This window comes from Condylura cristata, unplaced genomic scaffold (genome assembly GCF_000260355.1).
Source record: "Condylura cristata isolate star-nosed mole 26May11 unplaced genomic scaffold, ConCri1.0 scaffold00016, whole genome shotgun sequence".
Lineage (NCBI taxonomy): Eukaryota > Metazoa > Chordata > Mammalia > Eulipotyphla > Talpidae > Condylura > Condylura cristata.
Genome location: NW_004567117.1, coordinates 37,190,437 through 37,205,871, shown reverse-complemented (window position 1 = coordinate 37,205,871; position 15,435 = coordinate 37,190,437). Strand labels below are relative to the sequence as shown.

The window sequence follows — 15,435 nt, the reverse complement described above, 5'->3', positions numbered from 1 at the left end:
GTGGGTGGAGCAGAGGAGGGTGCTTCAGTCTGCACTGACATGTGGCTGCGGAGAAGCCGGTCTGCACAGCATGTGCCTGCCCCGATCCAGGGAGTAATTAGATTTGCATTAAAATTCAGTCCTTTGAAAAGGGGGAAGCAGAAAGATGGAAAGGTCTCTTAACTGAGGAAGTCTGTGTTCACGAAATGAAAGGGAATTTTAGAGGCATTTATCTGCCTGCTGGATGGGGTGATTGAAGGGCTGTGAGAGCCGCCTGCCGCTTTCATTCTGCAGAGGGATTGCACCTCAGAAATACCGCAGGTGGATTCTGGGCGATTTAAGTAGCTCTTCCACTAGCCCAGCGTGCCTCCGATTTGAAAATGGTTTAGAGTCTGTAGTAAGCCATATAAACTGTATTTCACTTGCCTGCCATTTTATAAGATGAGGAGGGCTAAAAGTTATTGGAAACAAAAGTTTATAGGTAGGTTTTATTTAGTATTGTGGGGGATATCTGCCAGAAATTCAAAAGACAAACAGACCAAAATCCCTAAACTAAAACTCAAGATGATGTTGAAAGCTAAAAATACTGGTTTTAATCAACATTCCTACTTGTGACTACTTATGATTGTTAATTCCCAGTTATTCTAATAGTGATTTTTATCTAGCTGTTGGGGCAACTGGCATGTGTGTAACAGGCACAGACACCCATATAAATTCTGTAGTGGGGCTACTCAGGCTTTTCTGAGCATGCTGTTTGCAGAGACGCCATGAAACATGGCCTTTATTTGTATCTCCTCTTACATTTATGCTGCAGGGGAATCATACATGTTGAAAGGGGAAGTAACTGTAGGTGCCACGTGTGCCTCCAGGCATTTATTTACCCATAACTGCACTGCAATTTCTCAATACCTACTAAGGAATATTTTGCCCTAAATAGTAAATAGTAATAGTATTTACCATGGATTTATCAAAATACCAGAGAACATACATGGTAAATGTCCTTTATAAAAGGACTTTTTTTAAAAAAACAAACAAACAAACCTTGTTATTTGGAAATAATTTCAAACTTGCAGAAAAGTTACAAGACTAAGAATAGTTTAAGGAACTCTTCTCTTTATCGAGATTCATAAATTATTTACACCGCTTGCTGTATCATTGCATTCTTTTGTGTGTATATGCAATTGTTTTTGAACCATTTGAGAAGATAGACACACAGCCACAGATGCCATGAAATGTCAGGGATACTCTCTTACATAACTAGGATTCAATATTGAACATAAGTAAATTTGACATTGATGCTTACATTTATCTACTCTATGTTCATATTCCAATTTCATCAGTTAATCCATTAATGTCCTTTGTAGCATCTGCTTTATAGCTTAAATGACAAAGAATGATTAAGGTGTAAGATGAAAGAAAGCCTCTTCAGGCCTGGTATTTCAGCACCTATTGATGTGAACTGGAAAGTGCCATTTAGACAAAGGGAACCACTGCTCTGGTGGACAGAGATGGGGGGGGGGGGAGGCCGGACCAGCCTGCTAGCCCCGGATTCACAGATGTGACTGAACAGGCCCTGGAGTCTGCTGCATATTGCCCCCCCTGTGAATTTAATAAAGAGGATTACACACCTCTCATCTGTTGTTACAAAGGTTGCCTCAGTGAGGACATTGGACTCCAAAGGAAAAGGTGGTAAAAATAGAAGAGTATTTTCCTATTCCTCTACTACTATTTCTGTCTAAAGTGATCTGACCTGAACGCCAAACTCAGGGAGATTAAGAAAGATCCTGTAAGCGGTTTTCCTGCTAACCGAGCAAATAAGCGGTCTTAAAACAACTTCTCCTTCCCATCTGCGTTTCCTTTCCATCTGGAAGTGAGCCCTGTGCCTCCCGAGGGGGAGCAGATCCAGAGCGTTCATTTTCAGTGAGCCATTAGCGAGCTTCAGAAGTTTCCCATCAAATTCCCTAGGCCCCCGAGACCGGCAGGAGCCATCTTGATGATGAACCAAAGCGAGAGGAGACTGTAGTGTTTGCACTTTTTGAAAAAGAGAGTCCTGGTGTTTCAGGGTTGCTCTGAGATTTGTGTCAAACTTCTCATTTTTAAAATACCTTCCATTTTCTTTCTTTCTTTCCGCCTTATCCTCTGGGCATTCCCACAGTGCTTTGCAGACAACATTCAGAAGGAACTGGACCATTTTCCTCTTGAGAAGAGAAGCGATGTGGTCATTCTCTTCTCTGCCCACTCGCTGCCACTGTCTGTAAGTAACCACCCTCCACAAGGTCCTGCTGTGAGGATGAATTCTGATCTGGGGCTAACCAGGCTCACTCTGGAAGTTTAAATTGCAATATTAGGAAGTGATGTTGTCTGATTCACCCCCTTCCGAGGATAACTGGGAGAAGGGTTCCCACCCAAGGCTTGTGAGGAAGCAGGCCAGTTCAAAGAGGACATGCCTTGCTCTCTGCTGAGAGAGCCCTGTCTGCGTTGAATCCGAGGCCTCCGTTCAGACCAGCGCTCTCAGTCCCGCTGTTTTGTCCAGACCTGACCCGGGCTATGTGAATTCCTGGAAGTGCGCTAACTTTTTCTTATCCGTTTATAGTACCTCAAGTTTTTGGGACAGTTTTTGACTTGCTAAGAGGAGGCTTCCTGTTTTGGTCAGTGAGTCTAAAGTGTGGCAGTTGTGGTCTGGTTCCCCCTCACGCCAGGCCTTGGTAATGAACAGACCTTACCTGTGTCATACCTGCCAGGTATTCGGAGACCAGGTGGTCAAGCGCGGGCGCTGTGTGCTTGGAGAGCGGGTTTCGTGGTTCAGAACCAGCCACACGTCCGTTTCCAGCGCGGCGGGTGGCGCGTCCCTCTCCCTCTCCCAGGTGGTTTCCACCTCAGGGTTAATGGCCTTCACTTGAGGGGCGGGGCCCGTGCGGGTCGGCCTTGACTGCCACCTGGTGGTAGCCAGGTCGCGGCCTCCGCTGCTCTCCGCTCCCGCCGCCTGGCCAAGCAGTAGGTGGCTCTGGAGCAGACGCTTCTCTACCTCAAGCTGCCTGTTTTCTTTGCACAGGTTCATACTCTTTCTGGCATCATGCAACTCCCTGCTCTCCCACCCTGATCCTTTCAGTAACGGTGCTAGATGGGGGTGACCACGTCTGGATTGCCAGGAGGGCGGGAACACATTTTATCCATGAAGGATTCCAGGTGCTGCCTTCTCTTCCGGCCTTTGGCCTCACTTCCGGTCTCGCCTCAGGGACTCATCTTACTTTGTCCACGCTGTTTCGGGCATCATTTTGCTGTGTCCACGCTGTTTCGGGCATCATTTTGCTGTGTCCACGCTGTTTCGGGCTTGTTTTTGCGGCCCCAGTGCCCTGTGTAGGACTGAGGCTTGCCCGGAGGCCAAGTGGGGCTGGGAAGAGCAAAGGAGGAAACTTCTAGCAGATTCTTCTTTCCCCTGCATTTACTCTGATGACTTTTCTCCTTAATGAAAAAACTTTAAAGATTTATTTATTTATGCATGCAAGAACTGCAGTACAGGCCAGAAGTGCTGGGGGTGAGAAGATTCACCAGACAGGGTGGGGAACAGAACAGGCAGACTGACTGAAACACACTGCTGAGGGGAGCAGCGCGTGGGACAGGAGAGGTCTGCTGCGCCTTGTGGGTCAGCTCCCTGGCCAGGGATCCACCTTGCACTGCTGTGGCCGTGGACAGCTTCATAAGGCTGCGTTTTAAGCCTTTGTGCCACCAGGGAGGGCCCCTTAATGAATTTTTTTCTATTTAATTATTTTGAAGTCATTTTAGATTGACAGAAAATATGCCAAATCAGTACAGTTTCCACACACCCTTCCCTGGCTTCCCCCGGTGGTGACCTTGCAGGCACCAGAGCAAAGGAAGACCCCAGTGGGGTGCTGCCAGTCAACTACAGGCCTGTCTTCCTCCCACTCTACTTCCTGTACCATTGTCTTTTCTCTGTTCTGGGGTCCAGCCCAGCGCCCTGCATTGCACCCCAATGACTTCTTGGTCTCCCCCAGTCTGTGACAAGTATTCACACTTTCCTTATCTTTCCTGACCCAAGATATTTTTGAGGAGTGATTTTGTGGGAATGTCAGTTACTGGGTAGCATGCTTCACCTTTTGGGTTTGTCCCAACCTGCCTCAGGCAACTCTGGGCATCTGCGAGGCACATGGCCCACTGATAGTATTGAGGTGCCTGCCAGATTTGTCCACTGCTGAGTTACTCTTTTCCTCTGGTCGTTAAGAATAACTTGGGGAAGATACCTTGGGACTATGCAGGTGTCTATTCCTCAGCCACATATTTAAGTCCCACTGGTGGCTTTGCCCGTGGCAATCTTTCCATGTGCTTCTGTCTTTTGTACCTTCTACATTTATGCCATTTTAGCAACTCATAGGAATATGATCAAATAGTTTGTCCATATTTCATTTCAGCAGTGTTTCTCAAGCACCTTCTGTGTGCCAGGTGCTGTTCTCTTCACAACGAATGAGAGGATGTGGGGATGAATAACACAGACAGTCGTCTTTGCACGCAGAGATTAGGGGGATACAGATCATAATCATAATACATAAGATAATCTGGTGTTAATAAGTATGATGGGGAGAAAGCAGGTAAGTGGTCAGGGACTCAGTACATGACTAAATATTAAAGCAGAAAGAAATTTCTATGCAACATTTCAAAGAACACACTGTTCTGTCAGGACCATTTTTCAGACAGTTGTGCACAAACATGTGTCTCCAGTCCCTGGTGGTGGGAAGAGGGGACAGAAGGAATGAGAAGACAAGGCTTGAGGAGCCTGGACTCTGAACCACACACTGCTGCCTCCCTTTTCTCCCACCAGTGGAGCAAGATGTGTACAGATGCTGTGATTGTCCACATGTCCACACGGCATTCTCACACCACCTGCGCAGGCCTGCCAATGTAGAAGTCAGGGGTGTTGACTTCACTGGGCCAGCTTTTCAGTGCTGGTCCCCACTTTCTGATGGGGGTGAAGTGGCCCATCCTGCATCTCTGGGCACTGTGAGTCCCCCACAAGTGACAAGGAAGGTGACACTCTCTTAGGGACCTGAGAGCTGGTTGAGCACAGTGTTCTGAGCCAATGAAGAAGTGGAGCTGAGGAAGTTGAGCAATTGAGATGTACATTATCAGTGCATAAGGTGGAAAAGGGGTGTCCTGTGTGGGCTCTGGTCTTCTCGCCACCGTCCCAGGCTCTCAGGACCCTTCACTGAAGTGCTGCTGACTGAGCTGCACTTGTCTCTGCTGCAGGTGGTCAACAGAGGGGACCCCTATCCGCAGGAGGTGGGTGCCACTGTCCAGAGAGTCATGGATAAGCTGGGCTTCTCCAACCCCTACCGTCTGGTCTGGCAGTCCAAGGTAGGAGTCTCCCACACACCTGTGGGTGGCCAGCTCTCTCCAGGGGGGCCTGTTTTAGGGCTGTGTTCTAAAAATGGTTAGATTTGGTTCTTCACACAAACTATTCTGTGACCCGGTTGCTCATCACGGGTGGGAAGAACATGGGCAAGCAAGAAGGACGGGAAATTAAAACATGGTTGAGTCGCTCTAATTTCATGTTCTTTTTAATTTAATGACAGATACTGTTACTCGTATTCTCCCAGCTTCTAGGAGGAGACTCACGCATTGAGGTAGAAATACCTCAAGCGGGTGGCAAGTCAGCTCCTCTCTCCTAGGGTGTGTGTGGGTGCCCAGGGCACTGGACCTCGCGTGCCATGGGCCAGGACAGAGCAGTGGGTCCCGCCCTGAGCTCATATCTTCTCTTGTAGGTCGGTCCGATGCCGTGGCTGGGTCCTCAGACGGAAGCCACCATCCGCGGGCTTTGTGCCAGGGGGCGGAAGAATATCCTTTTGGTCCCAATTGCATTTACCAGCGACCACATTGAAACACTGTATGAACTGGACATCGAGTGTGCGCAGGTTCTAGCCAACGAGGTAAATGCCCCCATCTGGCTTTTTAGTGACTTAGTGTAACGTGAGTTACGTGGGAACTTCCTCTGCAGTAATCCAGTATATCATTCAAAAATACTGTTCAGCGTTCATATTCAAAAGCACCCTCCAGTATGCATGTGCGGTGACCTCGTTATTTTGAATTCTACTTAATCTAAGTAACAGTCTGAGTGCCTTAAGTTAATTCCTTGTCCCCAGTGGGCAGCAAGCACTTTTGTGCCTTTGTGAAGCCTGGTGTCCCAGAGACCACTATGGGCAACACTGTTATTTTAGCTTTAGTCACTGTACTTCTTGAGAGTGACAAGACTGTATTTCCTTAAGAAAAATTAATTGCCCTCACCAATTTCAAGGAAGAAAATATGATCACTAATTCTTTTCTTAGCCTTTCCTTGGGGTTATGCTACTACTTTTTGTTGGCTTCCAAGGCACAAAGAAGCTGTCACTTAAGAGAAGCGAGTGGAATGAAACACAAAGCAGAGGTGAGGTGATGGCCTGGACTTCTTCAGCGCCCTCGTTTCATGAGCTGGTTACCAGTGAGTTGTGATCAGTCCAATTATTGAGATAACAAATTCCAGCCTCAGTGTCTCATAATGGAAGATGGATGTGAGTTATCAGAGGAGAGAAAAACTACTGTTCACCCATCTCTCGGCTTCTGAGGGCCGGTCTGAACCCCAGGTGCCATTTAGAGGGCTGTTTCCTTGGGAAAAGTGGAGGCAGCAGGACCCAGCCCCTTCTGCGGCCAGAGCCTCTGTGCCTGGTCCGCCACACGTGATTGATGGCGGCCTGGACTCCTCAGACACTGCCCTCTTGGGTGGGCGGCAGGTGCAGGGTGGGATGAAGAGTGGGTGGGGGTGAACTTCGGCCAGCACCCGCCCCTGCAGAATTTCTTGTGTGCAGGCTGGTCATCCATCAACCATTGATGACGTCTGAGAGAACCAAAATGACTTGTCAGTAGTTGTGATGAAGAATTTATGGGGAGTTATCATTGGCCGAAACGAGATTGTAGGGTGTCTATGAGTTTCATCTTAGTGACGCCTGGTGGATCTCACCGTGACCTTGGCTAATTGTGAGCTTGCTAAATTGAACAGAATGAACCACAAAGATGTTCATATTGGTGTTTGGGATGATCGGTATTGGGAAAGCAAGCTTTTGTTTTGAATGGTATTCACATTCATATTATTACACCAAAGCCACTCCTTAGTGAGCACATGGGCTGAGATCAGCAACTGATAAATCAGGCCATAAATAAAGAAAACTATCTAGCTATGATTCGTTTCACTCTTTGATGGAAGAATATAATGTTTAAAATAACTAACTTTTTTAAAAACTGGTCTGATTATTTTTCCCCCCAAAAAAGAAATAATTTCACAGCTTTTTATTTTGCAGCAGTTTCTTTAAAAAAAAAAAAAAGGAAAGAAAATAAAATGTGTTTGTGTTTTTTCTCCCTTTTCTCATTTGATTCAGTGTGGAGCTGAAAACATCAGAAGAGCAGAGTCTCTTAATGGAAATCCATTGTTCTCTAAGGTATCTGCGGGGCCGCAACCACCTGGTAGAACATATCGGAGAGTAATCCTCTGAGAAGCTCTTACAGAATATTGGTTTTCTCACATATTAGAACATTTTGAGTTCCAATTAATTACAAAAATAAAATCGAATTCCTTATACACTGACTCCTCTCGCTTTTAGATAGCCCCACTTACTTCTGCCCACCTCTACCCACGTCTCATTGAAAGGCTGCCTTTCAGAGACAAGTTCTAGCAGGCGGGGCAAGAAGATTTCATTGTCTCAAAATCTCCATTTTCACTTTTCTCTGCACTGAGGATTCTTAGGAAAGGAGGATGTTAAAGGCTTCATATAATTCAAATGAAAAGAAACCCCCACCTAGTGATGATCCGGGAAGGTGGGGGGAGGGGGCAGTACAGTGCGGGAAGCACAGCAGACTGCAGGCTTCTGATGACCCTTTGCCTCTTGTCCCTCCCAGGCCCTGGCTGACCTGGTGCACGCACACATCCAGTCCAACGAGCGCTGCTCCAAGCAGCTAACGCTCAGCTGCCCGCTCTGTGTCAATCCTGTCTGCAGGGAGACCAAGACCTTCTTCACCACCCAGAAGCTGTGACCGCCACTGTGCACCCTGTGGGGTCAGGCAGATGCTCAGCCTCGGGATGCCTCCGACGTGGAGCAAGATGTATTTAGACATCTAGGAGAAAAGTTACATTAGTTTATGGACAGCTTCTGGGTACATATAGTGTGATTTCTTGAGGAACAGACTCTCAAGTCCTTACTGAAGGTTTTCTATTTTTATAGATCTACATAGTAAGCATTTATATTCCCTCTCTCTGGGTAAAGCTACTAACTTGGTATGTCTACTACACTATTGGGGAAAATAAAAAGAACTTTAACAATTTACCTTATGAGACACACACCTATTTTAAATAGAGATTTTTGGCTTTATTGTCTGAAATCCTTTCCACGAGGGACAGAGAGTCCCTCCATGGGGTGTGTGAGTGAGATTTCATTTTCAGCCTGTGTGTCTACTTGTTTTGTAAGTGAATGATGTTGAGGACGTGAAGCAGCACTAACCTTTCCCTAAACCCGTGGGCTCGAGTGCCCGGAGGCCGAAGGGGCCATTTGGGCCCTTCTGTGTGGACCTCACTTTCCTTAGCACAAAGCCAGATCTAGTACCGGTTCTGCAAATGCTTTGAGATACCTCAGGCACACAGTCTTGGACAGGCATAAAGCCTCGTCTTGGTCATAGCTGCCTTGGGGGGAAGCCTGTGGTACCTGCATCCTGTCTCCAGGACCCTGGAACCTTTCCATCCAGCATCTTCTCTGTCTGGGGTGTAGGCCTCCTTTCTGCATTTTTGTTTGAAGAGTCATTTTAGAAAATCAACATTATTTCATCATCTTGGATTCTTTTGTAACTGGCAGTTTTTATTGCAAAAATTTTCTAACCATGCTATATGCGATTTGGAAAATGGAGATAAAGGAACTGCTCGAACGCAACAGCTATTAATCTTACCATTGCAATTTGTGTCATTCTTTTCCTGTGGATATTTTTAATGCCATCGTAACCTTGAGTTTGTGAGTGAAAACTTGTTCTAAAGATGTAAAAATAATGTAGGATCAGAATCTGATCTTCTCGACTTGGATTTAAATGGATTAAAAAAAATCTCTGCTGGATCCATAATGAATATGTAATGATTACTTTCCTTTTCCTCCGAGCCCTAAAACTTTGTTCTTCAAAGAGTATTTCTTTGATTGTTTTTAAAAGCCAGATCATAAAGTGGAAGCTTTGGGGTATCATAGATCTTCTATATCCAGGATTTACTACATAATACATGTCATGACATCATTAAGGTTTTAACCAGTTTGATTCATGTGTTCTGTTAAGTCAAAACTTACCCCAAATAATTCAAAGTCAAATTATTAAGTAAGAGGAATTTTTTTTATAATCCAAGAAAATAAACGTGCCATCCTATATCCTTTAATAGTCTTCCTACTCTGATGGTGGCTCTGAACAGGTAGATTGCTTCCAGAGAAAGGAACAAGACACACATCTTGTTTAGAATTCCCATCTGGCCATTTCCATTATCTTTTGGGGAATCTGGTGAAGGACCTTGCACCATGAACTGTGCATTTCTTGGTGAGCGGTGCTCACCTGCTCCTGGCCCTTCTCCCTCCTTAGGAACCTTGCCTTAGTCTGCTCCCTTCGAGTTGAATACAGATTATTATGGTGATGTTGCAGAGAACTCCAATTCAGGAGATCTGGCGAGGAGGTGGGAAGTTGCTAGGGAAACCTCCACGTCAACAAGTAACTGGGCTGTGTGGAATGACAGCCTCGTTCTGAGTTGGGGCCAGACCGGCCTTGGTAGTGAAAGGCAATGGGGTTATTGAGACCACTGCGCATGGCATGTATTATTCTAAGAAGTGTTGCCTCTGACTGTAATTAACCAAAGATGGGAAGTCTCAGGATGAGGGTGGTATCTGATAGGATGAAATCAGCCATCGCTCCCTTTAAAGCCAATAGTCTGAGAGTTGTTCTCCTCTTTGTCAATTTGGAAACACAAATGTTTGCCTGCTCATTAGCCATGAACTGCTGGCAGTTTCTTTAAGTTGCACTTAGGTGCAGCCCCAGGTAGAATTGATGAATCAACTTATACAGAAAACTTGGTAGGAGTTGTGATGATAAGGCAGTGTAGCTTGCCAGGGTTATTATAAGGCCCTGAAAATAAAGCACTGAAGGAAGGAACTCTTCTAGAGAATATGCATTCTGAAACTACTTACCTTTTCAAAGTAAAAAGAAGTTCTTGCACTTAAAATTCGCTTCATGTCAGGAGAAATGAAATGTATTTTTAAAAACTCCTTAAATGTAGATCGGCTTATTAGTGCCTGCTATAGTAAACACAGGGACTTTTCCTGATCAGACGTCACCACTTTACACGCCTTGCTCAAGTATCCCATGAGCCAAATGCCACTTTGTATATAGTGAACATGTAAGGTATGGAGAAAAAATGAAATTTTCTGCACCGGCTTGTGCAAACTAAGTGCCAGAAGGTACATAATAATCCTAGAAGAATATCAGGTCATTTATATTTTCAGCTGGTCTTAAAACATTTTTTTTTCTTGATATCTTTTTGGGAAAAATGCACTGATTTGGTGGGATGTGTCTCTTAGAAAAAGTCGTCGGCATGTCTTCTTCACCTTCAGCTAATCTGTTCTTAGAAATTAACGTATTAAACTCAAGAAACCCAAGTCTTAGGTAAGGAAAAGGGGCCTTGGCTCAGTGTGATACCACTGTGTTTACCCCATGTGCTGTTACTCCGTGAGGGGTGCTCACACCCAAGGGAGACAGGTCAGACTGTACTTGCCTGATGCAGCGAGGTCTGCACCAGCACTGGAGCTCTGCACTTTCGCTGAGGGGGAGGGGGCAGCAGAACTGGGGTGTACGCCAACTTGGGTGTACGCCAACTTGGGTGCTCCAGCTGGAGGGCGGCCATGTTGTGCCGCGCAGAGGCGAGCGCATGCGCAGTGCTCTCTGCGTCCCTCTAGTTCTTCTCTCGCCTCTGAACCTCGCTTGAAGACCCAGCTGCCAGAACCCTGAAGGGCAAGTAGGAAACGTGTTGAGATGTCTTCAGTTGAAAAAGAAAATTCGGAATGGTCACTGAAACCAGAGTCCCTCAGGGAAAACCATTTGTTTTTAAAATTATTATTTAATCTGTATTTTACATCATTCTTCATTTTTGTACATATGCTCAGTAAAGCCAGAAAACTGTTCAAGAAAAATGTATCCGTCGTGACAACAACACGTGGAATCCTCAGAGGAAGACAAAAGCGAATCACTTGTTTATTTGTAAAACTGTCAAGTTGAAAACATTTCATCAAGGTCATGCCCCAGAATGACTTAATAGCATTCCTAGTTTTACTCCATTTACCTATAACTTAAGATTCCTTTGTAACATGCCCTTAAGTAGCCCATCCTTGTCCACTCAAATTTCATTTACAGAAACTAACATCACAGGTTTATTAGTTTTATCCTCAAATGAATAAAATTACTGATGGCTCAAGAAACCTGAATTCTGCCGCAATCACTGACAGTTAACGTAGTTAATCAGTATGTAATTCTGTTGAAGTGTCTTGTGCTAAACTCGCTTCCTTGGTTAAAGCAAACCGTGGCAACAGAAAACTATTTCTCATTTGTGAGATTTCTTCCAGCTGGAAGAAACTGATTATCAGGGGGTGCTTTTGTGCTTCCATTTTGGGGATACTGGGATACAGGGCTAACTTGGGTAGCTCTAGCTGGAGGCCTATTATCTGACCTGTAAAAATTGTGCTTCTGCATCTCCCTGGTGGCGCAGGGGTTAAAGTCTCAGCGCTACCAAGTTACCAAGGTATCTGCAGCCACTGCTGTATTAAGTTCATCCCTAGCCAGGGACTGACCCGCAGGGCATGGCAGACCTCTCCTGTCTCACCCGGTGCTCCCCTCAGCAGTGTATTTCAGTAGATGTGCCTGTTCTGCTCCCCACTGTGTCTCTGGTGAATCCTTTCACCCCATCCCCACCCCTTGCACCACTGGTCTCCACCCCAGCTCTTGCATGCATGCACACATAAATAAATCTTATTATTTTTTAAAGTGTACTGTGCTAATATGTCAGTGACCTTGGCAGTGTTAACAGTGGAAGCTCAAGAGAAGAAAGTCAAAGGTGTCAATAATGTGTCAATGCCAGACAACAAGGAGATGGTCAGTGGGGGTTGGGGGGAGGACTCCCTCCCTGCAGATAATGAATCTTCCAGCAGCTCTGGGAAGTGGTGTCCTCTAGGGAACAAGCTCATAGCCTTCGGGCCCCAGGGGAGTGAGAAATACATTTGCTGTGGGAATCCTATGCAGCTTTCTGTGGGGGAAAAGAAGGGGACCCCCAAAGCACCCCATGATAATCAGTTTCTTACTAGACTTTGGTAGTAGCGGCCTAGTTGTTTTTAGCTGAAATCATTAGCTTCCATTTTTAGTAATAACAACTACTGGCTAAATAAGTCTACGGCAAGCCATTAAGACGATGTTGGAGTTAAAAACGTTTTTGGAAAAAAGCCTGGCTGAGCCTTTGTCATACGACCTTGGGCAGCCACCGGACCTTGGGCAGCCTTCTGCCTTCTGACTGTGCCTGGATGGTCGGAGGACACCCACAGCCCACTGCTGCCAGGAGCTGATGCTGCCATTCTCTGTCCCAACAGGATAAGGAAGATGAGCTTTTACCCTGAGAATTGTTGAGCTATTTTGTATCTTTACCTTTTCCTTATTTAGAAAACAAAGTCTATGTCTGTCTTTGTATATCTGGCAGAAGACCTTTCTGATGGACAAGGTGTAAAGGGTGGGTCTTTGGTGCTGAGAAACAAACCCAGAAATCTGACTGCAGAATTGAGGCTGCGGAAAGGAAGGGTGGGGTGCGGGCCAGCGGACTTTGGTGGAGGATGGGGTGGTGTGACCTAGTTCTGCAGAGGTGTGCTTATATACCCCCAAATTACATGGCGTTGTAAGCCATTGTTATCTCAGTAAAAATAATACCCCCGAAGGGGTTTTCTTGTACCTCCTGCTCAGACCTGGGGGATTGTCACTGGTTGAGGCCACACGCTGCAGTCGTTCTCATTCAGGGGACCTTGTCACTTGTGCTCACAAGGCCCCTGTGGCTGCTCTTACCACTCGGGCTCCACTTCTGCACATCCATTTGTCTGCTGGGTTCACCCTCATGACATTAGTGACCAAGGAGATGGTGGTGTGAACCTATCCCATGGCCTTGCTGGGAACCCTCTCATGTGACTCCCTCTCATGTGACATCCTCAGAGTGAGAGTGCCTGTTCTCTTGATTCCTCTTTTCCCTGAAGCAAAGCGATGGTCTTTTCTCAGCCCTGGGTCCTGCAGACAAGCAGTTTCTTTTATTTGTGTCTTTCTCAGGTCAAGCTCATGACAGGAAAGAAAACACTGAATCAAACAGTAAATTCCAATCTCTTTTTAAGTCTCAGTCTAGACCAAACTAGAGATGCCTTCCTGGGCCACCTCACCCCTTCTGCGTCCCTCAGCCCTGCCTGTGTCTCTTTTGTTCCCCTTCATCTTCGAGCTTCTGCCATGCTCCCTGTCATTTCCAGTCCCACATGACCCTTTGCTCAACACGCTGATCCTGAGAAGCCGGTGCCCCTTCAGGACTTTGTGCCTGACCCTCTGTACCACGGTGCCTGGCCCAGCTGACCCCTGTTTGCCTGATAGGAAAGGCTGAGCTGGACTTACCTTCTGGAGCACTGAGTGGTCCAGGCATGTGCCCAGAAGGTGCAGTAGCTGAGGAGCCTGAGGTAGTTTTCTGAGGGTATGTGGCAGCTCTGTTACCATCACTGCTCAAAACAATTTAAATGACTCCCCAGACTAAGGATGCACACGACCAAATGCTTCTGCCTGTTGTTTCTGTCTGCATTAGCACCATCTGGACCAAATTATCTCCTGATCAAGTTTCACTCCCAGCTGAGTTGTCCACAAGCGCAGAAAGAACAGAGATTGCTCAGGAAACGCTCATGGAGGTGGCCCAGAGACTGGGAGCCGGGCCAGCGGCAACAGAGCCCCCACACCAACGGACCCCAAGGGAGTCTCGGGGCTAAGAGCGGGAGTGTGTGACTCGGACACGGCGCCAAAGTGGCCTGTCATGTTTAGACATAAACATGTGTGTACTCAATGGTCTTTCTTTGACTCTGAGGAGGAAACAAATTTAAGTGACGTCAAGGAAGGTGTAGAGAACAAGTTGGCAAGGTTTGTAATTATTGAGACAGTTTTCTGAAGAATATATCATCATTTAAAAATAATATGTGCCTGACACTTCTCCAGGGACATTATCCAGATGGCCAACAGGCCTATGAAAAAATGCTCAATTTCATGTTATTAGGGCCTGCAGGTCTAAAACAGGGTGGGGAGCGGAACAGGCAGATCTACTGAAACACACCGCTGAGGGGAGCAGCAGGCAGGTCAGGAGAGGTCTGCTGTGCCCTGTGGGTCACCTCCCCTAGCTGGGGATCAGACTCCTGCTGCAGTGGCTGCAGACAGCTTCGTAGCGCTGCGCCTTAACCCGTTGCACCATCAGGGAGGGCCCCCTAAGCCATAATATTAAAACATATTTTGCTTATTACAAATTTTAAAAATTCAAAAGATAAATAAAAAGAGGGAGGTAATCAGCCATAGTCTTATGACACTATGCAGAATCTCACCACACACACACCCCAGAATTTGAATTTCTAAAAATATTTCTACTGTTCCCACTCTCCCCCACAATGTATTGCTTACTGAATAATATCTCATGGACACATTTCATTGGTCACTACATATTCTTTTACAAAGTAGTTGTAAGTAGCTACAGAATTATTCACTGTGTAACTGTGTTATAATTTATCCAACCATCTCTCAATTATTAGAACTTTTTATTGTGGTTTTTTGGCAAATATCTAATTAACATCCTCATAGACAAAAACCTTTGGACATATCCTCAATACTTTTCACAGGAAAGATTCTTAGAGGCAGGATACCCAGATGAAAGGCTATTTTTACAGATTTTTTTTTAAGGGTAAAATGGGGTCACATGCACAAGGTATTTATTACTACAGTGCAGTGCTTGGTGTGTGTGCACACACAGGTGGGTGTGCGTGCTCACCAAAGGCCCAGTAAGTGGTTTCTGTCATTAGCTTGTCCTCCTGGCTCACCTAGCAGGCTGTTGCCGTGTTGTTCTCCGCGGCGATGCTTCTAAGCGATGAACCTTTGCTCTGTTGTTTTTCTGGGATTTTTACAAAGAGAGTGTGAACCCAGAGTGCTCTGACAGAGCCTCCAGGAACCAGGGATCAATGCTCTCCTCCTGCCTTTTATGTTCCTGGTTGCCTGTTACTTTCGGTCACTTGCCCTGATGGGTCACCAGTCGCGGGAGAAGAGACAGACTAGAGAGCTGTCAATCCTGAGTCATCGATAACTTGCACAGAGTCTGAA

General features: G+C 46.1%; 1 protein-coding gene across 1 annotated transcript in view; it reads left to right on the top strand.

Moving 5' to 3' along the window:
• FECH (ferrochelatase) overlaps positions 1-9,240 on the top strand; it is a 27,142-nt gene extending 17,902 nt beyond the window's left edge. Inside the window, exons 7-11 of the mRNA XM_004683933.2 lie at positions 2,135-2,233; positions 5,239-5,346; positions 5,754-5,918; positions 7,398-7,457; positions 7,915-9,240. Of these exons, the coding sequence (XP_004683990.1) occupies positions 2,135-2,233; positions 5,239-5,346; positions 5,754-5,918; positions 7,398-7,457; positions 7,915-8,049 (567 nt within the window). The 3' untranslated portion in view covers positions 8,050-9,240. The remainder of the gene's footprint in view (positions 1-2,134; positions 2,234-5,238; positions 5,347-5,753; positions 5,919-7,397; positions 7,458-7,914) is intronic.
• Positions 9,241-15,435: the final 6,195 nt, after the last annotated feature.